Source organism: Xyrauchen texanus, chromosome 46 (assembly GCF_025860055.1).
Source record: "Xyrauchen texanus isolate HMW12.3.18 chromosome 46, RBS_HiC_50CHRs, whole genome shotgun sequence".
NCBI classification, from domain to species: Eukaryota; Metazoa; Chordata; class Actinopteri; order Cypriniformes; family Catostomidae; genus Xyrauchen; species Xyrauchen texanus.
Window position 1 is genome coordinate 2,670,040 of NC_068321.1, and position 24,888 is coordinate 2,694,927.

Here is a 24,888-nt window from a genome sequence, read left to right on the forward strand (position 1 = left end):
GAACACCCACGGACAGAGTCCGAGTGGGAAAACAGCTTTGCACTTAAGATGTTCCTCTTCCAGTTTGTCAATCTCAACAGCTCTACCTTCTACATAGCGTTCTTCTTAGGGAGGTGAGTGCTCAGAGCAACTCTCAGATCTCTGAATGAGTGGGTTTACAGTACGTTTCAAAAGTTAAAGGGTTGAATTCACAAAACAGTTGTGCAACTTTTAGGCATGGTACTTCCGTGCAAAAAAACCTGCATCTTATTTACTAACCAACTGCAGTGTAGTTTAAAGGGGTCTTGAAATTTTTTTAAATAATTGAATTATCTTCCCTGAGGTCCACTTATGATGGTGGTAAATAAATTATTATATAATGGTAGTAGTAAATTTAGTCATATATAATAATTTTCCACCCTGTCTCTGCCCCTCTGTCTGAAATGCTGGGTTTTAAGCTGTCTGGCCCTTTAAGACTTCACAGTAAATGCCCACTGTTGTGATTGGCTAACATCATGCAGTCCCTTCCAATAAAGAAAAATTTGAAACTTAATCCGAAACATACAGTACACCCAATGCATTTCATCTGAATGTATCAAATGGTTCACTCAAGCACAGCATAAACTATCAAACAGTCATGTGCATTTAATAAAAATGTGTTAATGGAAATGGTTACTTAAGGTGTTTCATCCAATAGTCCAAACTGAACTGCCCCATCTTTCAATAACAGTTCCTTTACAAAGCTTGAATCTTATACTGACTGGTTCACAAACAATCCATGCTGACATCTTCTGGATACGTAATTAAATCTGCGGTAATGTTGGGTGCTTCAACTAGCTTCAACAGGCCAAAACAGAGACAGTGGTCTTCACTAGAGTGACATCTCATATTTTCAAGGTTTATTTACACACAGAATGGCATGTGTTTCTCCTAGTCAGTGGCAGCAGCAGAATGAGATGCATTTTTAAAAGTTGCACTTGTACCACTATTAAAACATTGCACACATTTCATGTAGTGCATGTTTTAAAAAAGATCAACAATTAAAAAAAGCACAGATGGGTGCAAAAACTGCAAGTATGCCTTCAAAACAGCACAACAGCAAGACAGCACACAGCAAGATGAAAAAGAATAGGTGTGTCCTTTTTAGAGTTAGAACTTGACATTGCATTTTATTTTAAGTGGCGCGAGATGTATGATAACGGTCAAAGCTGTGCACGTTTTTGTAGAAAACATTTCAATCCAGACATTAAATCCTGTGTGAGTCCACTTTGGATGAATCTCCCATGACACGCCCATCACTCTCCTCTTCACCTGTGTGACTGACTGAGCACTAGTGGGCGGTGCTAAGGGTGCAATGATATAAATAGACGTTGATGTCAAGGCAGTCATATGCAGATTTATTTAGTCCTTGTGACATCACAAACTCCACAAATTCCAAATGAGTTTTGTTTTGTTGCTTGGTTTAAATACATTTTCTTTTTCTATTAAGGAGGATTTTTTCAGTTCTGGAACTTACAATATGTTTTTATAATTCAATGATAAAGCCATATCTTGTTAAAGCTCTTATTGAAGCCATTAGTCTGCCTTATTTCGACTTCATTGTTTTAAAATCTTGTTTAATAGTGTAATTCCTGGTGAAGAACTACAGTACCCATGATTGTGAAAAGAAATATCCACCAATTAGAGAATTGCAGCAAACAAAGCATGCCTAAAGAACTCTCCACTCCCTTGATGCAATCACGTCTCTCATTACACTATGAAACTACTTATATATATAAAATTAAAATAGACTGTTTCTGCACATTTCAACAAATATAAATCACTATTGTAAAAATTTTCCATTGTTTTTAATTTGATTATGTAATTCACAATGGTTCATGGGATTGTAGGACATTCATGACTGACGTTATGTAGCGTTGTCTTTTTATCCAATTTTCAAATGCTTTTTTGCTCAAAATCAAAGTTTGTAATGTTGTGATACCAATTATTAACTCCCTGTCTACCCCAGGAGTATCCGTTGATGCAACGGCATGACGGCTTGAGACTGTCTACACTGGACATTCTAAACCATTATTTGCGTTGTTGGCAGTAGTAGTGTCAGCATGTATAGTGCAAAATGGAACGGGACTGTCAGCGCAATGAACGCACTGCAACAGACGCTTTCAGTGTAGACTGCATCATTGATTATAATGGGGTTCTATTGCCTTGGATGTGACACAACACTCCGCTTGTGTCCGGTGTAGACAGGGTGCAAGAGATTCTCTAATCCATGTTAATTTTTCAGTGCAACATTTCAATCAAATTGTTATATTAATGAATATAATTTGCAATGGAAAAGCATACAATTTAAAAAATGTAGCATTTGCACATGCAAACTTTTGAACCCCACTGTACAGTTGCTGTTTGTTTTTCAACTAGATCAATTCCATTTTCAATAGTCTGTTGACTAGCTTTTGCTGCCTGACTATTCCACTTGAGATCTGTTATTTTTCCTTATTTGCCTAACACATAGAGGAGCTTGATTTTTCCACTGTTAGCGGTAAAGCACAAACAAGCACAGACACCCTCCCCCATGGTAGCATGTCTAATTGAATTTCAAAGGTAATATCGTATGTGTTATTGTGATGTGTGTGTATTGTGTTTGTGTGTTCACAGGTTTGCTGGCAGGCCGGGTGACTATAATAAGCTGTTTAACCGATGGAGAATGGAAGAGGTGGGTTAGATGATATGAGGCTGTAATAACTCCTCTCGCACTCGGTTATTATTGCATTTTGGCTTGATCGATGCGCCCATATCAAAGCTCTACCTCTGTTATGGAACTACCTTGAGATTTCAATAAAATGGTCATTATTCAGTGCAGATTCCCTCATAATTGCATCATCAACAACTGTGATTGCTCATAACACTTGTGTACTGTTTTTTTGTTTATTTATTCTGCATGGGTGTCTCTGGGAATGATAGAGAATATGCCATAATAATTACCAGCAGAATTATTTATGCTGATTTCTCTTTCTCAGTGTCATCCCAGTGGTTGTCTAATTGATTTGTGCCTACAAATGGGAGTGATCATGGTGTTGAAACAGATCTGGAATAACTTCATGGAGCTGGGTTACCCGTAAGTATCAGATCCTTGGAGAAACTGTAGTACTGTTCCAACTCTTTAAGCAGTCTCCTGAAACCTTCACAGAGAGTGTGTAGTGGGCAAACAAACCCGCCTGGGCAAACCTTTAGGAAAACTACTAACCGACCACTTAACACCTTCTTACTGTCATTGGTCTATGTCATCAGTAGGTGTGACCTGGATGCCTATCATAATTTTTTTTTTTGTCTTTTGAGGTGTTAAAACAGCTTCTTTTACTGATCTCATTAGAATTCTACTCATAGAATGAGGCATAAAGTCATTTCTAGCGGGAAGACACACAGGCTTGAGTGAAGTTTAAGATGCCATTTATTTGATAAATATAAAACAAGGAAGTAATGTCTCTCTATCTTTGGTGTAGGCCCCGTCCGGCGGCCGGAGATAGGAGGCAGGGGCAAGGAGCCTACCCCCGTGCGGGACAGGGCTCAACTGGTGGTGGTGGGGTGGTGGAGGTTGCCGTGTTAGCACACCGAAACAGCAATGTGATAGATTGTGAGCGGACTTATAAAGCAATGGCTTACATGCGATTGGCTAGGAATTACCCAGCTAATGATGTGTTGATGTACAGTCTTCCCACTAGAACTACACTGCGCTTCCATTGATAACACATTTTAATGTCACATTAGTTAAGGGGTCTACATGTAGCATCCTCATATAAATGCTCCTCTAAACACCTCCCACAGTGGTGTGACCGGTGTCTGAATGTTCTCAAACAGTATACCATTGCTCAGATGTTTAGAACTTCTTTGAAAGTACTGTGAACGAAGAATGAATAAGAAATTCTCCGGAAGTATATCGAGTCATTAAGTCAACTTTAAAAGGCTATGTCACTCTCACATAGTATATGGTAGATACTGCTTCAGATGCTATATTTTCTTGTGTTAAAAAAAAAAAAACTTTATTAATTTATATACTAAGTTAGGGATAATGTACAGTCAGCTGGCTGAGGAGTCTTGTATCAACCTGAAGGGGTCTATTGTGCTATAACAACTGTCTGAGTGTACATTATCCCATTTATTACACAGTTACTAACCAAATAAATAAATGGACATAAAATATAGATTTTAATTGAAATTATGTAATTATGTGAGAAGAAAACAATTGCTGAACAGACGAATTTCACCTCCGGTTTCATCGAAATTCTGTTGATGTTTATTTTTTGAAATGACCATCTGACTCCTCATTTTCCAGCTTATTGCAAATTAATAAATAAATGGACATGAAACATTGATTTTAATAAAAATATTTTATCAGCTTACTTCTAGAGCTCGCTCTTGGATGGTAGTGATCTGAGAAGTAGATGACTTGCAATACCTGGGTAACTCAGAAATATCAGACTGCTAGATGGCGCCATTGACCAATCAAAATGTACCAGTACCTGTCTATAAATTGATGATAGATTATTCGCAGATAGGTCCAATCTGGTCGAATAAGAAGCACTAAATAGGAAAAGGTAATAATTGTTTTATTTTTAATGGCATTGTTGTGCTAGTTGTTATCGCTTATGGGCAATGGCATAACTACTGGCAGTGCAGGGTGTGCAGCCGTACTGGGACCCAGAGTGAAAAGGGAGCCTGCAACTGCTGTCCAAAAGTGAACTATGGAAACAAACATGGGCCCCAGAGCGGCTGTGTTGCTATTTTAATAGATGCGCCCAAAGCATTAGATTCTAATTCAAAGTGTCACTTTAAAATTAGTAATGCAGGCTTGGGCTGTTTCTGGCAAGTTATTGAAGTATCAAGGATGTGTGTGTGTGGGTATGTGTGTCTGAGAGAGAGAGAGATGGAGGGAGAAAGAGAGAGCAAATGAGTGTGTGATTACCTGTGTCTGTTGTGACTCAAAAGCAGTGATTAAACAGTAATTCTGAAGCTGTTAATTTAACTCTATTCCTCAGCTGTAGTATGATAGAAATCTACTCCAAGCGCTCATGGAATGATGCTGCCTAGTTGAACGTGCTTTCGGAAAGATCCTACGGGTATTTCACTCACATTCAAGTGTTTTGCTATCTGAGAGAAAACATGAAGGACACCAGTTTTATTTTTGAATAGTTCTTGGGGAACTCTTATTTTGACACTGACACAGAAACCGTATCCTCTTTCATCATGTTGAAAATGTACTTTTCCTCCCAACTCGGAATTGAGGCAGGTAGGCAACCTGATCATGTTAACTCCATCTTTTGCGACTCTCAGCTGTGATTGGCAGTAAAGTTGTTAGTGTTGGAATCTAGCTCATTATTGGTTAAAAGCGGGAATTATGATCTAACAAAATTTATATTTAACATTCAATTAACTTATTCATCCAGCAATAGGTTGAAATTAGTGTCTTTATCAATGCTGGAATTAATATTACTTCGTACCCAACAAAATCATATCATAAATTTAGTGTAAACACTTTTTTATAAAAAAGTAACAGGGTCAAGGTGTTAGCTGCAATGGCACACAGGAACAGAGTTTGAGTTTGTCCTCAGTTCCTGTTCACTGCACTCATGGCTGAGTGATTTTGCCAACCCTGCAGTACAGAGAAAATTGTATACATCATTAGAAAGAATCATGGCTACTGAGTGTGCTTTAAAGAAAACATGATGAGGGACATTAGTTTAGATTATCATCAATGTACTTTTTCAGTCATTAGTATAACATGGCTGCACATTGGCAGATTATTTATTGATTACAAGTATGATTATTACAGTGTTTGCAAGGCAGAACTGTATATTCCCCTGGTTGGGGTTTGTTCTAACATCTAAATCCATTTATTAAAGGTGCAGTCAATGATTTTTTTTCCTCATTAAAAAATGTGTACTCCTTTAGAAATGAATAGTAATTTTAAACATATATATCAAATAATGAACACTTAAGTGAGATCAAGACTCCAATCATAGCCTGTCTGTAACCTTTTAAAAACAGTTTTATTCTACATGGAGAGGGTCTCCTCATGGGGGATGCCATGTTAGAATCACATGACATGTCAAATACTAATTTTAATCTCTGTAACCATCCTGTTATTCAACACTTTCACTATTGGATATAATATATCTAATATGTTGTATAATAATAGCTGACTGTTTATAGTACATTTCTACAATGTCATTGGAAACTGAAAACTTTTGCATTTGAATGATGCTTCATCCACGCCCCTAGGTGTCAGTGTAAGTGTAAAAATGTATGAGTACACCTTTAAACTTCGGCAATTAATTAAATCCAAACTGCTTAATTTACAGACTTAAAATTGTTTTTTGTAAATCATTTCAGTTTTATGTTGGGATTTTGTAAATTGTATTATTTTAAGAAATATGGGCTTTATTTTATTTCAAAATGTAACATTTCATTGACTGTTAACAAACAATAATGACATCATTGTAATATTGTACATATTTAATTAGTAAACTGAATTTTCCTTATAATCTATTTTATTTATTGATTTTATTGTTATTTTGATATAATTTTTTCCCCTAAGGCTGTAATTTCATGACAAGTGGTTGATTTAAACTTTTTCTATTTGTTATATGAAGGTCTCATTAAAACTGAATAGGAAAATTTTTACCAGAACTTCATCGCTTAATTTTTGGTACTTTTCAAATGCCTAGACCCAGATTTTCAATATTAAATACTGAAAATCCATTATGTAAATTCTAATTATTACATGTTTAAAACTATAAGAATCTAAACAAAGTGTGAAATAAACAAACCATTTCAATATTTATTGTGTGACAATTACGTTTTCCCAAACGTTTGCCTCTCCCACAGTTATTTCCACCTCACCAAACAATTATGCACCAATTTTCTTTTTCTTTTTTTCAAAAGTTAGTGCACTTTTTATCCAAGTTGACAAATTACTGTCAGTAAACGGCATGCTTGAGATGAAATATGATATGAGTGACATTTGAAGAAAACAGAAAAATTAAGGATATTATCACTTTGGCTCACGAGAGTGTTGGTTTGGTTTAGAAGGTGATAGGGACATGTTGCAAGGTGGATATGTCATATCTGGTAATACAGGCAAAATGACATTATTTCCTCATAAAACAAGTCTTATTTCATATTTCTTTGCCCCACCATACTAAATATTAACCCGTTTTCTTTTTCTTTTTTTCTAAAGAGAATTAAAAGTTTATAACTGATACTAGGACTGCATGATTTGGAGAAAAAATTTGATAATCGGAAATGTGGAAAAACAATATGCAATGTGATAAACCTAAGATTAATGTGTCAAAATCAAATTTGATTGTTTTCAAGTAGATCTACATTGAGAACAAATGATATCCAGGGGACATGAAGTGACATTATGTCAAATGTATTATCCAGCATTAAACAAGTGGGAGTGTGAGAGCAATGACACCAAATTTAACACACCTGCTCCCCATTCACACCTGAGACCTTGTAACTCTAACGAGTCACATGACATCGGGGAGGGAAAATGGCTAATTGGGCCAATTTGGACATTTTCACTCAACGGTGTACTCACTTTTGTTGCCAGTGGTTTAGACATTAATGGCTGTGTGTTGAGTTATTTTGAGGGGACAGAAAATTTACACTGTTATACAAACTGTACACTCACTACTTTACATTGTAGAAAAGTGTTGTCACATGAAAAGATATAATCAAATATTTACAAAAATGTGAGGGGTGTGCTCACTTTTGTGAGATACTGCATATATATATATATATGTTGAATGTTTTTTTCTACTTTTGCAACAAAATCAAAATTTTCTCTCTTTGTACAGTCAAACAAGTGATAGCCAGTGCTGAAACATTTTACCAATCAGATACATGTGATGCATTGTCCAATCACTGCCAACCATATTAAAATTAAATAATCCCTTATAAATGGTGAATCTGTGTACTGATTATCATTGTCTTATGTGTGTCAAACATGTTGAGTGATCCAAACATCATCTAGAGCCTGAAACTCAACTTTTGATCAGATTTTATGAGTGAATGCAGTTAACTGCATAGAGAGCTATAGGATGCTCCCTTGCTCCCTATTTAGTGAATAACTTAACCTCCAGTGTACTGTCTGTCCCAATAAAAATGGTTTTATTGGGCTTCATTTTCAGTCAACTTTGACAGTTTACACAAAAAGTGTGAAAATATGATTTTATTGTGTTCATTTTGGATAAAATCTGTGTTAGCTAATTAACCTTCTTATCTTATATCCACCAGCATCATTTCCACCACAAAATTCTATTAAACACAATTCGGAATCTGAGATGTGTTGGAAACGACACTGTAGTGGGATATTTCAGGACTTTCAGAAGAAAATTACAAAAACTGAATAAATCTCCCATGATGCATGTACATAGACTGTTGGACATTGTTAGTGGACAAATAATTGTATTTTTTTGTATTATGTTTTAACAAGACTCTAAAAATCCACATTGCTGTTGAAGATCCTCCCATATATGATTTTTTGAATATGAAACATAAAGTATTGTGCATACTATTATACTAAATGTTTGCAAAGAAATGGAAGGCTTTTGCTTTTCTTCGACAACTTTAGTCAAATTCTATATGTGTTTCTTCACCCAAGACTGCTACAAAACTGGTGGTCTCGGCGTAAGATGAAGCGTGCAGGAGAGCAGAACAACAGTAATGAAGAGCTGCCGCAGTGGGACAGAGACTGGAACCTGCAGCCCATGAACGCACACGGCCTGGTGGATGAGTACCTGGAGATGGGTGAGTTCTCCATATTATTTCTTATGTGAGATATAAATGTGCTGACAACGAAGCTATCTACTCTGCATGTACACATTTTGTTAATTAAAATGGAAGCTTTCTAGTTTGCTTCAGCGTAAACATGTTGATGTGTGTATTCTTTCTGTAAAGTTCTCCAGTTTGGTTTCACCACAATCTTCGTGGCTGCGTTTCCTTTGGCTCCTCTACTCGCTCTCCTCAACAACATCATTGAGATCCGACTGGATGCCTACAAGTTTGTCACGCAGTGGAGAAGACCTATGCCTGCACGCGCTACTGACATTGGTCAGTGCTTCAGGCCTCGTGACCTGTTGATTTATCTCAAACTAAAAACATTTCAAAACACAAAAGCATTTAATCTGGTAATTTGTTGTGTCAATTACAGTAATTACATTGATTAACATTATCTGTCCTGGTATACATTTCCCCCCCAAAAAAGTATTTGTAAACTTAAGCCACACTTAAGATTTTCACAATGCAGTTCTAAAGGTCATTAAAACCCCTGAATTATTTGATTGGAGAGGTATCTGACACTTGAATAAATAAAGGCTACCAGAGTTCCAAATGCTGTAACATCTGATTCCTTTGTACTGTCAGCACAAAATTTTACCAAGGTACTGTTGACATGTTGGGGAACAACTCAAATGTAGTTTTTTTGGATCTTGGTTATTTGGATCCTGAGATACACTGATGAGCTAAAACATTATGACCACTCATAGGTGAAGCAAATAACGTTGATCATCTCCTAACAAGGCCACATGTCAAGGTCTGGGTAGGTTAGATGGTAAGCAAACCATCAGTTCTCATAGTCAATGTGTTGAATGGCAAGATTAAAGACCTGAGTGACTGTACTCCATATTGTTATTTCCAGACGACTGGGTCAGAGCATCTCTGAAACAGCAAGGCTTGTGGTCTGCTCCCTGTCAGCAGTGGTGAGTACCTACAGACAGTGGTCTGAGGAGAGACCAACCACAATCCGGCAACAGGGTGTTCGGAGCCCAAGGCTCATCGATGTGCTAAAGGGCAACGAAGGTTATCCCATTTGGTATGAACTAACAGAAGGTCTACTGTGGTAAATTGTAATGATGGTTAGGTATGTCACAACACACAGTGCATTGCACCCCCCTATGGGGCTGAGTAGCCGCAGACTGGTCAGAGTGCCCATGATGAACCCTGTCCAAGTCGAAAGCGCCTAAATGGGCATGCAAAGTGTCAGAACTAGACCTTAGAGCAGTGGAAGAAGGTTGACTTTTCTGATGAGTCCCGTTTTCTTTTACATCACGTGGATGGCCGTGGATGTGTGTGCCGTTTACCTGGGGAAGTGATGGCACCACGATTCACTGTGGGAAGACAACAAGCCGGTGGAGGGAGTGTGATGTTCTGGGCAATGTTCTGCTGGGAAATCCTGTGTCTGGCCATTCATGTGAACGTCAATTTTACACGTGCCACCAACATAAACATCATTGCAGACCAGGTACACTCCTTCATGGCAATGGTATTCCCTGATGATAGTGGCCTCTTTCAGCAGGATAATGCGCACTGCCACACTGCACACATTGTTTGGGAATGGTTTGATGAACATGATGAAGAGTTCAAGGTGTTGCCGTGGCCTCCAAATTCCCCAGATCTCAATCCGATTGAGCATCTGTGGGATGTGCTGGACCAACATGTCTGATCCACGGCGGCTCCACCTCGCAACTTACAGGACTTGAATAATCTACTGCTAATGTCTTGGTGCCAGATACCACAGGACACCTTCAGGGGTCTTGTAGAGTCCATGCCTCGGAAGGTGGGCACTGTTTTGGTGGCAAATGGAGGACCAATGGTATATTAGGCATGTGGTCATAATGTTTTGGCTCATCAGTGTATATTCTGTAAAAAAAAAAAAACTGCAGCAGTAGAAGCAGATCTCTGCCAAGACCAAACCTGCTAACTGTGATATCCATTAATTTACTTTAAAACTAATTCTGTGAGTTGTCATGACTAAACCCGTCTGTCGCTCTCTCCACGTTGTGTCAGAGAAGCGACACTAGGGGTCTCTCTTCAGCACCGAATATACTTCTGACCCATTGAAAAAAGGCCAATGAGAAGTTGGCAGTCAGTATTTGCATACCCCGCCCCCGGACATACGGGTACAAAGGCGAGGCAAATACTAGAGTTCATTCAGAAATTTTCTTCGGAGCCGATGGTTGTGCATGCTGTTCGCGTGAGATCACACCAGTTCCAGTATTCCACTGACGCTCTGCATGCTGTTGGATTGAGGGCGCATTACGGCGGCGATATCTCCTTCTTGCATGGCAGTGCAATTGCCCCTGGGCGCTTCGACAGTGCAGAAACCCAAACTCTAAGAGAGTTGTTTAAGAGAGTGATTTTCTCTAAAAGGGCAATACACAGCGGCGTTGAACGTCCTTTTCAGGACGCGTCTTTTTAAAGACGTGTTTCCGCCTCTGTGTAGTTTCTGGATGCGGTCGATTTCTCCCCACCTCCTATGGTCATAAAAGCTGCCTGGCGTACCTGGGTTGCGATTACACGCAAGCAGCGTTTTTATGAATGGTCTATGTTTTCAGGGCGAGAACATAGCCATGACAGCATTGCGGTCGTAGGCTTTCTTTTGTCATGAGAGAAAGCCACTTCAGCTGCCCCCCGCGCCTCGCCTCTTTCCTACGGGATTGGGGCAGGCGCCGCGGGCGATGAAGGCGATTTGGGTATAAAGACGGGCTGTGTTCGCCGGGTAAATCATTGCGAGCCTCCCGCCTCCCCGGTATGCTTGCTGGCTTCCGTCCGAGCTCGGGATGAGCATTTTCTCTCCAATAAGGTTATGTTCTCAGTGCGAGAACATAGCTGTGGCAGCATTGCGGTCGGGGCTTTCTTTTGTCATGAGAGAAAGCCACTTCAGCCCCCCGCGCCTCGCCTCTTTCCCACGGGATTGGGGCAGGCGCCGCGGGCAATGAAGCCGATTTGGGGATAAAGATGGGGTGGCCTTACCACCCGCCTCCCCAGCACGCTTGCTTGCTCCCATCTGCTCGGGATGAGTGCGGCCCGCTTCGCGGCCGGCCTGCCAGTCCCTTGAGCTCCCGGGATTGGATGACGATAATCACCGCTGCATCGGAGAGCGTTACAGCGGCATCTGATGTTGGTGACTCGTCTGCGCCGCCACCTTCGGGTGGTTGGCCCCCTTGTGGTCCGGAAACTCAACACATGGACTGGACCTGGTCGCAGTAGAGGATGTAGGCAAAGCACGCTTTCTCAAACGCTCCCATCTCCCAGCTACGTCCATTCGGCGACACCACCTGACGAAGAACCTCAGTGGTGAAGAAACAGACGGAGGCTATTTCACACATCTTGCCCTGCCGCAAACGTGCCGCCAGGGGCCATGCCCTGTCTGCTCGCCGAGGGCGTCCTCCTGCGGCTTTCAAGAAAGAAAGAAAAGCGGTGCTCCGCCTCAACAAACAGCTCCTGAGATGACCCACCCAGAGACTGAGATGGGGGGCCAGGAGGAGAATCTTTTGTTGAATTAATTTCATTTGCCACACCCCCTAACGGGGGCTGCGGTACTCACATTCTCAATAATAGAGCTATTTCCTTTTTTGTCTCTGGGTCACCTGGCCCGCAAATGCCGTTCTCACGGAACTCTGCCGCCAGGCCTCAACAGTCCCGGCATGCTGAACGCGGCCCCAGATCCGCATTCAGCCCCACGACTGTTCCCCGGCCAGCTGGTTCTGACGAGTCCAGAGGACGCCACTACAGGACCTCCTCCTCAGTCATCAACCTGTCCCCTGCCGGATGTGCGGAGCAAGGTAAGTGCTTTGAGTCTTTTCTCAGCACCAGAGCCTCGGGGCGCGTCCGTGCCTCCCGACGGCGTACTACCTGCTCCACCCCGCTGCGAAGCCCCGCCGGGTACGTCAAAAATAACCGTCCCCTTGGTGCCTCTAGCACGGAGATTGGATGCGTGGCTTTCACTTCCCAACCTGTCTCGCTGGCTGGCCCGGACCATCCGACTCGTTTACGCAATTCAGTTTGCCAGGCCCCCGCCCCCCTTCACGGGCGTCCGCTTTACCGCAGTGCACAGCCAACATGCCAAACTCCTACGCGCGCAGATCACTACTCTTCTACTCAAAGACGCGATAGAGCCTGTCCCTCCAACCAAAATGAAGAAGGGTTTCTACAGCCCTTCATTGTATCCAAGAAAGGCGGCGGCTTACGACCAATCTTGGACCTGCGAGTTTTCAATCGAGCGCTGCTCAAACTCCCGTTCAAAATGCTCATGCACAAGTGTATCTTGACAAGCATCCAGCATCTAGATTGGTTCGCAGCGGTAGACCTGAAGGACGTGTACTTCCACGTCTCAATTTTGCCGTGACATCGACCCTTTCTACGGTTCGCGTTCGACGGCCAGGCGTTTCAGTACAAAGTCCTCCCCTTCGGCAGGTCTCTGTCCCCTTGCGTCTTCACAAAAGTCGCAGAGGCAGCTCTTGCCCCGCTCCGAGAAGCCGGCATCCGCATACTCAATTACCTCGACGACTGGCTCATACTAGCCCACTCCCGAGAGTTACTATGCGTTCACAGAGACCAGGCGCTCAGGCACCTCAGCCGCTTGGGGCTTCAGGTCAACCAAGAAAAGAGCAAGCTCACCCCGGTCCAGAGCATCTCCTTTCTCGGCATGGAGTTAGACTCAGTCTCAATGTCCGCATGTCTCACCTGCGAGTGTGTGCAGTCGGTGCTGAAATGCCTCACCAAATTCAGGCCAGGCACTACGGTCCCTCTAAAACTCTTCCAGAGGCTCCTGGGGCATATAGCATCCTCCACCGCGACCACGCCGCTGGGGTTGATGCATATGAGACCGATTCAGCACTGGCTTCAGACTTGAGTCCCGAGACGAGCATGGCGCCACGGCACGCACCGTGTGACAATCACCCCTGCCTGCCGAAAAATACTAAAACCCTGGACAGACCTCTGCTTTCTACGGGCAGGAGTGCCCCTGCAGCAGGTGTCCCGACGCGTCCTGGTCACTAACGACGCCTCCAGATTGGGTTGGGGCGCCGTGTGCAAAGGGCACGCAGCCGCGGGCCGTTGGAGAGGTGCCCCGCTGCACTGGCATATCAATTGCCTAGAGTTGTTGACTGTCTTCTTTGCCCTGTGGCGGTTTCTCCCATTAATTCGAGACAAACACGTCCTAATCAGGTCAGACAGCACCACTGCGGTAGCGTACATAAATCGCCAAGGCGGCCTATGCTCTCGCCACATGTCACGACTCGCCCATCGACTCAGGTCGCTGCGTGCCACTCACATTCCCGGCAAGCTCAATGTGGTAGCGGACGCACTGTCATGACAAAGCTTACCCAGCGGAGAGTGGAGGCTCCACCCCCAGTCGGTCCAGCTGATTTGGGAACGGTTTGGAAGAGCCCAGGTAGACCTGCTTGCCTCCCGAGAGACCTCCCACTGCCTGCTCTGGTACAGCCGAACAGAGGCTCCCCTTGGGACAGATGCGCTGGCGCACAGCTGGCCCACAGGGCTACGCAAGTATGCATTTCCCCCAGTGAGCCTTCTTGCACAGGTGCTGTGCAAGTTCAGGGAGGACGAGGAGCAAGTCATATTAGTGGCTCCCTACTGGCCAACCGGGCCTGGTTCTTGGACCTTGTGCTCCTCGCAACAGCCCCTCCCTGGCGAATCCCCCTGAGGAAGGACCTTCTTTCTCAGGGGCAGGGCACACTCTGGCATCTGCATCCAGACCTTTGGAAACTCCACGTCTGGTCCCTGGACGGGATGCGGAAATCTAGCTGGTCTACCACCTACCGTCGTAGACACGATCAACCAAGCCAGAGCCCCTTCTACCAGGCAGCTTTACGCCCAGAAGTGGCGCTTGTTCGCAGATTGGTGTTCTTCCAGGGCGGAAGACCCACAGAGGTGCGCAGTTAGGTCAGTGCTCTTATTCCTGCAAGAGAGGCTGGAGGGTAGGCTGTCCCCTTCCACCCTAAAGATGTATGTCGCTGCTATCGCAGCTCACCACAACGCAGTAGACGGCAAGTCCCTTGGTAAGCGCGACTTAATCATCAGGTTCCTAAGAGGTGCCCGGAGGTTAAATCCCTCCCGGCCAAGCCTGTTCCCCTCCTGGGACCTCTCGGTAGCCCTCGCGGGCCTCCAGAGACCTCCCTTCGAGCCGCTAGAATCAGTTGGACTCAGGGCCCTCTCTCTTAAGACTGCCCTACTGATCGCGCTCGCCTCCATCAAGAGGGTCGGGGACCTGCAAGCGTTCTCTGTCAGCGACACTTGCCTGGAGTTTGGTCCGGCAGACACTCATGTTATCCTAAGACCGCGACCAGGCTATGTGCCCAAGGTTCCTACCACGCCCTTCAGAGACCAGGTAGTGAACCTGCAAGCGCTGCCCCGGGAGGAGGCAGACCCAGCCCCTTCGTTGCTGTGTCCGGTATGTGCTTTGCGTACCTACCTGGACCGCACGCAGAGCTTTAGACGCTCTGAGCAGCTCTTTGTATGCTTTGGGGGACAGCGGAAAGGAAACGCTGTCTCCAAACAGAGGCTTTCCCACTGGGTTGTAGTTGCCTTTTCGTTGGCTTATCACACCCAGGCCGTGCCCCCCCCCCCCTTGCGGGTCCGAGCTCACTTGACAAGGAGTGTTGCGTCCTCGTGGGCACTGGCCAAGGATACCTCCCTGGCAGACATTTGTAGAGCAGCGGGTTGGGCGACACCCAACACCTTTACGAGAGACTACAATCTCAGGGTTGAGTCAGTTTCATCCTGTGTTTTCTCAGGTCCGAGCCAGTAGAACTCGGTAACACGCTGATGGGCTGGCCGGGTGAATCGCTTGCATATACGCCCTTTCCCTTGCTTGAGGTAAAACAGTGCGTCTTTTTTCCCAGGAGACTTGGGACTTCCTCCCTAGCCCTCATGGGTCCGCAGTTCGGCGGAGGAACTTGCCAACCCAATCCACTGCGGGTACTCAGATCTACCCTGTACTGGAATAGGTGCTCCACAGAGTAGGGACTCCTACGCGGACTCCCCCTCTGTGTATTTTCTGCGATACGGTCCCCTTACGAGCAGACCCGCGTTTTTCATGGGTAAGTTTCGGCTGCCCCCCGGTCGCCGTGTGTAGCAACTCCACCGTCACTGAGGCTGGATCTGCCACCGCGCCACTTCCACGTGTCGCCTAAAAACACATGTGATGTATTCACCACCGTACCTCCCCAGTTGGGCAGGGGTGGTCTCCGCAGGGTCTTTTCCCCCCTGGAAGAATTGGGTAAGACCCCCTTCCCTCAGTGCGTGTAAGGGCCCCAGCTGTCTATTGCTCTATGCGAGAAACATAGAGAGAAAAGAAAATCCTGAATGAACTCTAATATTTGCCTCGCCTTTGTACCCGTATGTCCGGGGGCGGGGTATGCAAATACTGACTGCCAACTTCTCATTGGCCTTTTTTCAATGGATCAGAGGTATATTTGGTGCTCAAGAGAGACCCCTAGTGTCGCTTCTCCGACACAACGTCTCGTTCCCTCCATCAGGGAACGGAGGTTACATCCATATCCTAGACGATTTGGTTACACTGCTAGGACACCTGTGTGAACTTGATGGTCACTAACTTCATCTACTACAAATCACCTGAACATAGGTTGGTTAAGTTATACAAAAATGGCTCAGAAAAGTGTAGTTAGTTTTGAGAAAAGCTCTAGCATCATTTGTTTGTGGAGAACATTTGCTTTAATTTAATTGTATTTTTTTTTGTGATCAACCGATATGGGGTTTTGATGGCCGATGCCGATATCCAGAGAATAGGCCGATCCAATGTTGATAAATCACATAAATTAATATATATAAATAACATAAACATAAAATTGATAAAAATGTATACACTTTTTAGCATATTATTTACTCAATTTCAGTAAAAAAGAATCTTGAAAAATAGTATTGTATTTGAAATAGAAGTTAGCAGTTTCTTCAGATTTCTGATTAGTCATCACATTTTAGTAATATATTTGCACATGAAGAAATGGGAATAAAAGTATACACATTAGTCTCGAACCCTAAGATGGCATGTGCGTATTGTTAATCATATTTTCATCAAAACAATAGTACATACTATACAGTGCATAGAGAATAAGACATTTACTCACAGCACACGTGAAGCACTTTTAGCTTGAAGTTGCACTCAAGCACTTGTGCGGCTCCAGCATGAGCTGAAATCTCAGATTGTCTGCTTGGATAGTAACGGACCGAACGTCATGATTTATAAATCAGAGGAACTTATGATCCTGATGCTTTAATTCTGGATGATGGAATACACGCTTCAGGGGAAGATATTAGATGAGCTCTCGGCGGGAAGAAAACACTGGATTTTTGTGAGGTTCGTGAACAGGGTTGGGGAGTAACTGGATTACATGTTTAAAAAACAAAATATTAGTAACTATAATCCACTACAGTTTGTTTAAATAGTTGGTAATTAGAATACAGTTATATTCCAAAAGTATTTTGTTTACTGAAAAGATTACTTTGCATTTTATTGGTATTTGTTTAATTTAGTATTTAGTCTATTCAGTTGGAAAACATTTATCCATATAAATGATGCGATTAAAAGAAGATGTGGCTGTGTACACACTGGAGGGTTTTGAATTAAGTTTGGTGCAGCAGAAATAGTAAACCTTGTGTAAACTGACATGTGAATATTTACCTTTATGTTAAGGTACTTTTACATGCACCTTTTCCCAGGCATGATTATATATATAATTTTTATTTTAATCAAGAAAGTCCATGTTAGATCATAACTTTTTTCTCTGTAGTAAGACATTTGATACTGTATTAGGGCAATGAAGTACAACACAAACCTTATTCTTGATGAGAATTCTTTATTATTTTCCTGTAAAAATATTGAAAAATCCTTAAAACAAGATACATTTGCTTTATTTTGTTTTAGAAGCATAAGATATTTTGGACTTCTTTCGAGAATATATTTTAATGAGTTTTACTATAATGGCAGATTTTTCTCTTTTTACTTGTTATTAACTTATTTATAGCCAAAACAAGTAAATAAATCTGCCAGTGCTGATGAAGTAATCAAAAGTATTTAGATTACGTTACTGACCTTGAGTAATCTAACGTAATACATAACAAATTATATTTTTCAGCAGGTAATCTGTAATCTGTAGTGAAATGCATTTTAAATGTAACCTTCCCAACCCTGTTCGTAAACAGACATCTGTTTAAATAAGACATCAGCATATTTGCAGACGGTATATGATAGAAATGTGATATTTGTCTTTTTATCATTAGACAAAATACAGGGAAATGTTGAAGAGAGAATGAAACAAGTCAGCACTTTCACATTATGAGCTCAATCACGTCTATCGCAGCTCTGATATATGGACCGTTTAAATGACACTGTGTTGCACACTGTTCTATTATTGTAGTAACACGATGGCACGTAACAAGAAAATGAATCGTGACTGGTCGTTTAGATGTTTTAGACACTTCACATGCACACAGGCAATTATCTGCACCCTCGTGGCCTTAAGAAGCAAATCAACCAAACTGGAAAATATTTCTGCTGATGCTGATATTTATAAAGTTCAGTTTATCATCCTCAGCGATATATCGGCCGGCCGCTAAATTGCGTAATGCAATGACATTCTGAAAATTTGAAGTGTGGCTTAAGTGTCCAAACAGTTTTGGGGCTGCTATTTAATTGATAGAATATTAATTTTGATGGCTTGTTTTGGCTGAATTAGGTATATGGCATGGTATCCTGGAGGGAATTGGAGTTGTGGCTGTCATAACAAATGCCTTCGTCATCGCTATCACTTCAGACTACATTCCTCGCTTTGTCTTTGCTTTCAAATATGGCCCCTGTGTGGACCGTGGTTACCGGCATGAGAAGTAAGACCTTAAAAAAGTTGCAAGTAGTAATTACAGGGCCAAGAACATTAATGGCTTGCACATTGAAAGGTTAAATAGATTTATTGTGTTAGCATCCCTGGTAGGGATTTTAGGAGAAGTGGCTGCCTAGATACAGCCTTGCTTCCAGTTTCAGGGTTCCCACCCCTTTTGACCAATGAATTTCCAAGAAATTTCAATGACATTTCCTGTCTTTTTGATTTCTGGAAACTGATTAAAAAAATATTTTGATTCATACTGAATTAGAGACAGATTTGTGGATCACTTTGACCAATTACCTGAAATGAACAGACTCAAGAAGTTTTCGCTCACAAATCGTACATCACCATGTCTTGCACAAATTCTAAGCAAGAGCAACTTTTAGGTATGAAATATTTTAGAGCAAAGCATAACTAGAAAAATGTATAGTCGCTTTAGAAATGTCCATGACTTGTGTTACTATCCATGACTTTTGGAGTCATACTTTGGGGTCTTGTGTGAGGTCTACAACATATTTAGGTGGCCGTGTGAATATCGCTTTACATCCACCTTCAATGAAAGTCTGTGTAAGTGCACTAGTCCAAGCTCTTGAACTTGCAGTAGTGTAATAGCAAGTAACACAACAATCCACAGGAGTTGATGTATCATAACTGTTCATAGCACTAATGTTTTGGGATGTGCCAAAGTTTAATTCTTGGGGTCAGATGTTTTTTTATAATCCCCAAGAATGAGCTTAGCTGTAAAAGTGAGGTTTGCTTTAGAAAGCACCACTAAATCTAATTGCTCTATCCACATGAATCCACATTTTGCCATTAAATACTGTTGTGTTTTTTGCATCTTTACACAGATGTCTGAGAGGATACTTGAACAACAGCTTGTCTGTTTTTGATATGAGTGAACTAAAAAATGGAAGTTATCAGGCAAGATACTGCAGGTATGGTCAAACTCAGGTCAAACAGGTATGTGATAGTTTTATATGCCAGTGGTTGGTTGTTGACTATATCTGGAGTTTTCTCATTCCCCTCTGTAGGTATCGGGATTACAGAGCGCCTCCGTGGAGTCCTGAACCTTACGAGTTCACTCTGCAGTTCTGGCACGTTCTGGCTGCCAGACTCGCCTTCATCATCGTCTTTGAGGCTAGTGTTTCTTTGATATTTACAATCTGATCTGATTAATTTAAACAGAACCGTTCTTAAAATTTTTATTAATTTAGTCCAAAATAAGTGGAGGAAAGAAGCTGACTGCATTAACGTGCAATTTTTAATGTTTTATTAAAGTTTTTTTTGCAGAAAGCGGCTTTCTTATACACCATAAAAACATGAACACTGTTTTCATTACACCATTAAAGGGATTAAGAGAAAGTGTTTTAACACACCTTACTTTCTGCCAGAGTATGCAGCTTATATGGCCATGTAAATGCAATAGTGGATTTCTTTCCAGAGTATGACATGAGAGGGAAACCCCACTATTGCAGCGCAATGTCACGGCAGATCACAACGGAAGGGAAACAAACACAAAAGCAACTGTGAGACGTTTGAAAATAAAGTGAAGCAACAGAGAGCAAAAACAGCATCATGGGAAAATTACATTGCTGTGGGGAAAGCATGTGTACACGGGTAAAGAGTATGCCTGTTACACTGTACAACTTTTGTGACTTAAGCAGCTTTCTTGCAATAAACAGCTTTCTGGTGTCCATGTAAAAAAAAATCAGTGATTAAGAATTCTGTGGGAGGTTACTTTGAAAGGTACTGTAAAACCTTAGCCTGTAAAGCTACAAACTATTCACAATTTCAAGTAGTAAAGTTACATTAAACTAGCCTTCTATAAAGTAGTTAAATACACCACAAGCTATTATAACACTGTTGCATTGTGAACACTTTACCAGACTGAACCATATTCGTCACAGTAATGTACAAATATCTTTGCACCAACATAACTTTGTGATTCCCCTATTCGTTGTGGCAACATTCCAATGGCCAAACACTGTTACATTGTAAAGCTGGAACCAGACCGTACCATGATCTTCACTGCGACATATTTAAATAACTTTGCGCTGACATAACTTTGTGATTCCCATATTTGTCATGGCAACATTATTATTTTTCTATGTTGGTAAGTGGCGAGTATGTTCCAACAACCAAAATTTATTTTTGTATCAGCAACATCACTAGTATGTTTGTCATTTCATTCTAGTTATTGTTTGTAGTCATGTGTTTTAAGTACAACCATACCTGCAGATAACCAGGGTTGACCTTAGATTATTGATTTTTTATTTAATTTCCCATTTTATCCTTTTGCTCCTAAAATCTATTAATTGACTAAATCAATAAATGTAGTGATCAGTAGCAGTGAGGCCGGCAGGCATGTATCCATCATGTCTTCCTGATTACCCCAAATTTACACTGATGAGTCAAACTATTATGACCACATGCCTAGAATACTGCCAAAACAGCTGGCATGGCTGGCATGGACTCTACAAGACCCCTGAAGATGTCCTGTGAAATCTGGCACCAAGACTTTAGCATCAGATCCCTCAAGTCCAGTAAGGTGCGAGGTGGAGTCACCGTGCATCATACTTGTTGGTCCAGCTCATCCCACAGATGCTCAATCGAATTAAGATATGGGAAATTTGGAGGCCAAGGCAACACCTTGAACTCTTCATCATGTTCCTCAAACCAGACCCAAACAATGTGTGCAGCATGGCAGTGCGCATTATCCTGCTGAAAGATGCCACTGCCATCAGAGTATACCATTGCCATTAAGGGGTATACCTGGTCTGCAATGATGTTTAGGAAGGTGAAACATGTCAAACTGACATCCACATGAATGGCCATACCAGGGTTTCCCAGCAGAACATTGCCCAGAGCATCACACTCCCTCTACCGGCTTGTCGTCTTTCCACAGTGCATCCTGGTGCCATCACTTCCCCAGGTAAAAGGTCTGCACGTCACAGCTGTCCACATGATGTAAAAGAAAATGTGACTCATCAGACCAGGTGACCTTCTTCCACTGCTCCAAGTTCAGATGCTCGTGTACCCATTGATGGCACTTTCGATGGTGAACAGGGGTCATCATGGGCACCCTGAATGGTCTGTGACTACACAGCCCCATGCGCAGCAGGGTGCGATGCACTGTGTGTTGTCTTGGGCCACAGTAGACCTTCTGTCAGTTCGGACCAGACGGGATAGCCTTAGTTGCCTTTGCACATAGATGAGCCTTGGGCGCCCAACACCCTGTTGCCGGTTCTTCCTTCCTCGGACCATTGTCTGCAGTTTCTCATCACTGCTTGCTATTTAAAAGATGCTCTGACCCAGCCTTCTGGCCATAAAAATGTGCCCTTTGTCAAAGTCACTCAGGTATTTACTCCTGCTCATTTCTCCTGCATTCAACATGTTGACTATGAGAACTGATTGTTTGGTTAGTATCTAATCTACCCAGACCTTGAAATATGGCTTTGTTAGGAGATTATCAACATTATTTGCCTCACCTGTGGGTGGTCATAATGTTTTGGCTCATCTGTGTATATGAACTGGCTACATCATTGTATTCTCTTCGCCACCAATTGCTGGTGTGTGGTGGACGTTCAAGCACACTATTTTTGCCGCCACATCATCCAGGAAGCTGCATACTGGTGGAGGTTGTGTAGATTCCCCCGCAACTATGTAAAGTGCTCTGAGTATTTAATTATTATAATTATATAAATGCACCAAAATAGTTAAAAAAATTCTAGAGTATCTAGAGGTACAAAAAGGTCCACTTGAGTGGACTTCTGAGTGGTTTCTGAGAGTGTAGGGTTTCTGTTAGACTCCAAATAAACAGCGTATGAAATGTCTCACAAGACTTTTTGCCATCAGAAAGTGAGGGTTAACATCTAGCCAGAACCCTGAATTATATTGAAATTATATTGAATTATATGCTCTAGTTGTAATTAGCTCCTCTCCAGCATTCATACGTTTATGTCAGGTTTATGGCTGAATTTCTTTCTTTTGTGTTCTCCATTTTTAGCACCTGGTGTTTGGCATTAAGACCTTCATAGCTCACATGATTCCAGACATGCCAAAAGACCTGTGTGACCGCATGCGCAGAGAGAAATATCTAATGCAGGAGATGATGTATGAGACAGAACTTGAGCACCTGCAGAAACAACGGAAAAAGAATGGCAAACGTTATCACCACGAGTGGCCTTAGTCCTGCCTGTTCATTGTTACAAACCCACTGGAGACCTATGTACACCACCCACGAAAACACCCCAAGACTCGAGAGTGGCAAACGAACGATGCAACTTCCCCTGCAGCATGAGAAAAACACAAAGGCTCATGATCAACCATTCTGCGGCCTTTGATCGCTAGCTTAATTGACTCATGCATGGGCTCCCCACTTCAGATTTTCATTGCTGTGCTAAAACATGGTGGAGAAGTCAAAACCTGATCTTTGGGCCTTTAGGGTCTGGAGTCGGCAGCTGTGCTGTGAACCAAAGAGGTCACATGACGCCTGCTTGAGATCTCCATTAATCCATATTTCATCCTGCTGAGGGCATTTACACACTACTCTCACAGAGCACTTCATGGATAGGAATTCGTAAGATCTGGTTTCAAATTATGGAAAGAGAAATGTTTGAAATCAAGTGGGAATACAGTAAAAAGGATTTACGAAAGCACAACTGGACCTGCCTCTCTAAAATGCTCATTAGTCAAGGGATCCGAGTGTGTTTTTCTGAAAAGTTAAAGACCCTGTAAAATTGTTTGACTAGCATTTTCTGTGTTGACGTATTTCCTAAGAAACAGTAAATTGGGATGGGACATATCATATTAGAGTTCTCAACTGTCCCATATTAGTAGGGATGTTCCATGTTTTGGCTGAAATTATGGTGTCCCACATATTAGCAGCAAAACGCTCACCTCCGGTTGGATGCCAATACCTCCCGTACTGAATGCATTACATAATTTGCGGCCCCCATTCCATATTGAAGCACTCAAAATAGCACTCACACAAGTGTTTGTGTGGTTAAAATTTGGCAACCCTATATCGGAGAGCTTGCTAGTCACTTACAGGTGGTAATCTGGACATCCTCATTCTCAAGCGCATCTAATTGGAAAAAAATTGGTGTTGTGTGAGATGAGTCATCATCTTTTCGAAAGGTTTGGAATATGTGCAATCTTTCGCTGAACACATGTCCTTCCCAGAATTGCCTGCAGAGGCACTGCTCTCTCCTGTCATAATTTTAAATGGGAATGGAGAGCTAGTTGGATTGTGAACAATGCAGATGAAGGGCGTTGAAGTTTCTGTTTTCTGCTTGTAAACTTGAAAATGAAACAAAAATGTGAAAATTTTTACCTTACCAACATATTTACAGATACTAACTGATGCCCTCTGTCTTCGCTTGCCAGCATCTCGCATTATGATTCTTGTTACAAAAGTGGTTTCTAATTATGGTTACCAAATAAAAATCAGTAGACTTTGTTTATGCAAATTACATTTTTATGTAATATATCGCCATGAAAAGATATTCAGATTTACAAATGTTTCAATACAATGCATAATTTTTCAAGGCAAATGAAAAAAATGAATAACAAGTTTTGGCAAAATAACATGCATGTTGTTTCTTTCAAATAGCATGTTCTTTCTTTGTTTTTCATCTTTTTAATTAACTTGTTTTTGTAAAAGACTATGTCTTTGTCCAGATGCCTGGTTTTGTAATGAATGTGAGCTTTGTAATGAGTGTAGCTTCCTCCTAATGCTGCCGTTTGTGCTCACTCACCTGAGCACAAAACAACTATGTTCGGAATTCAGCACTACCATACTACCAGTACTACTTCTTCAGTATAATTATAATTTATATGTTAATTACACATTGTAATAAATGTAGTATGCAGAGTTGAGTGTAATGCATTACTAATTAATTACTGTAATTAAATTACTTTAATTTAATAAGGGATTATTCTTCATTTTTTAGAAATTACTCCTGATGTAATCGCATGAAATACTGTATAGACTATAGAATAATTCTTTATAAAACAATAGTGATTTTAAGATAGAAATGTATCTCCTGATGTTAAAATGTATGTTTTTATCATTTAACAAGCCCCCTTAAATACTTTGGCAAGTTCAAGAATAATTTATGTGATTTTATATAATTTATTTGAAAGAATTGAAAGAACAGTTTCATGTCTATCCTTGTATTGTTCATCTGGTCGAGGTCGATATGGG

The 24,888-nt window shown here is 41.8% G+C and overlaps 1 protein-coding gene across 2 annotated transcripts in view; it reads left to right on the forward strand.

Moving 5' to 3' along the window:
* Nucleotides 1–24,472, forward strand: part of LOC127638653 (anoctamin-3-like) — a 208,802-nt gene extending 184,330 nt beyond the window's left edge. The window contains exons 18-26 of one of the 2 annotated variants that reach the window (XM_052120275.1): nucleotides 2–113; nucleotides 2,635–2,692; nucleotides 2,997–3,094; nucleotides 8,645–8,790; nucleotides 8,941–9,093; nucleotides 18,537–18,684; nucleotides 19,529–19,615; nucleotides 19,712–19,817; nucleotides 22,687–24,472. In XM_052120275.1, coding sequence (XP_051976235.1) covers nucleotides 2–113; nucleotides 2,635–2,692; nucleotides 2,997–3,094; nucleotides 8,645–8,790; nucleotides 8,941–9,093; nucleotides 18,537–18,684; nucleotides 19,529–19,615; nucleotides 19,712–19,817; nucleotides 22,687–22,869 — 1,091 coding nt within the window. In that variant the 3' untranslated portion in view covers nucleotides 22,870–24,472. Of the gene's footprint in view, nucleotide 1; nucleotides 114–2,634; nucleotides 2,693–2,996; nucleotides 3,095–8,644; nucleotides 8,791–8,940; nucleotides 9,094–18,536; nucleotides 18,685–19,528; nucleotides 19,616–19,711; nucleotides 19,818–22,686 lie in introns of those variants that run through there. The other variant, XR_007969884.1, reaches the window with a different exon arrangement.
* Nucleotides 24,473–24,888: the final 416 nt, after the last annotated feature.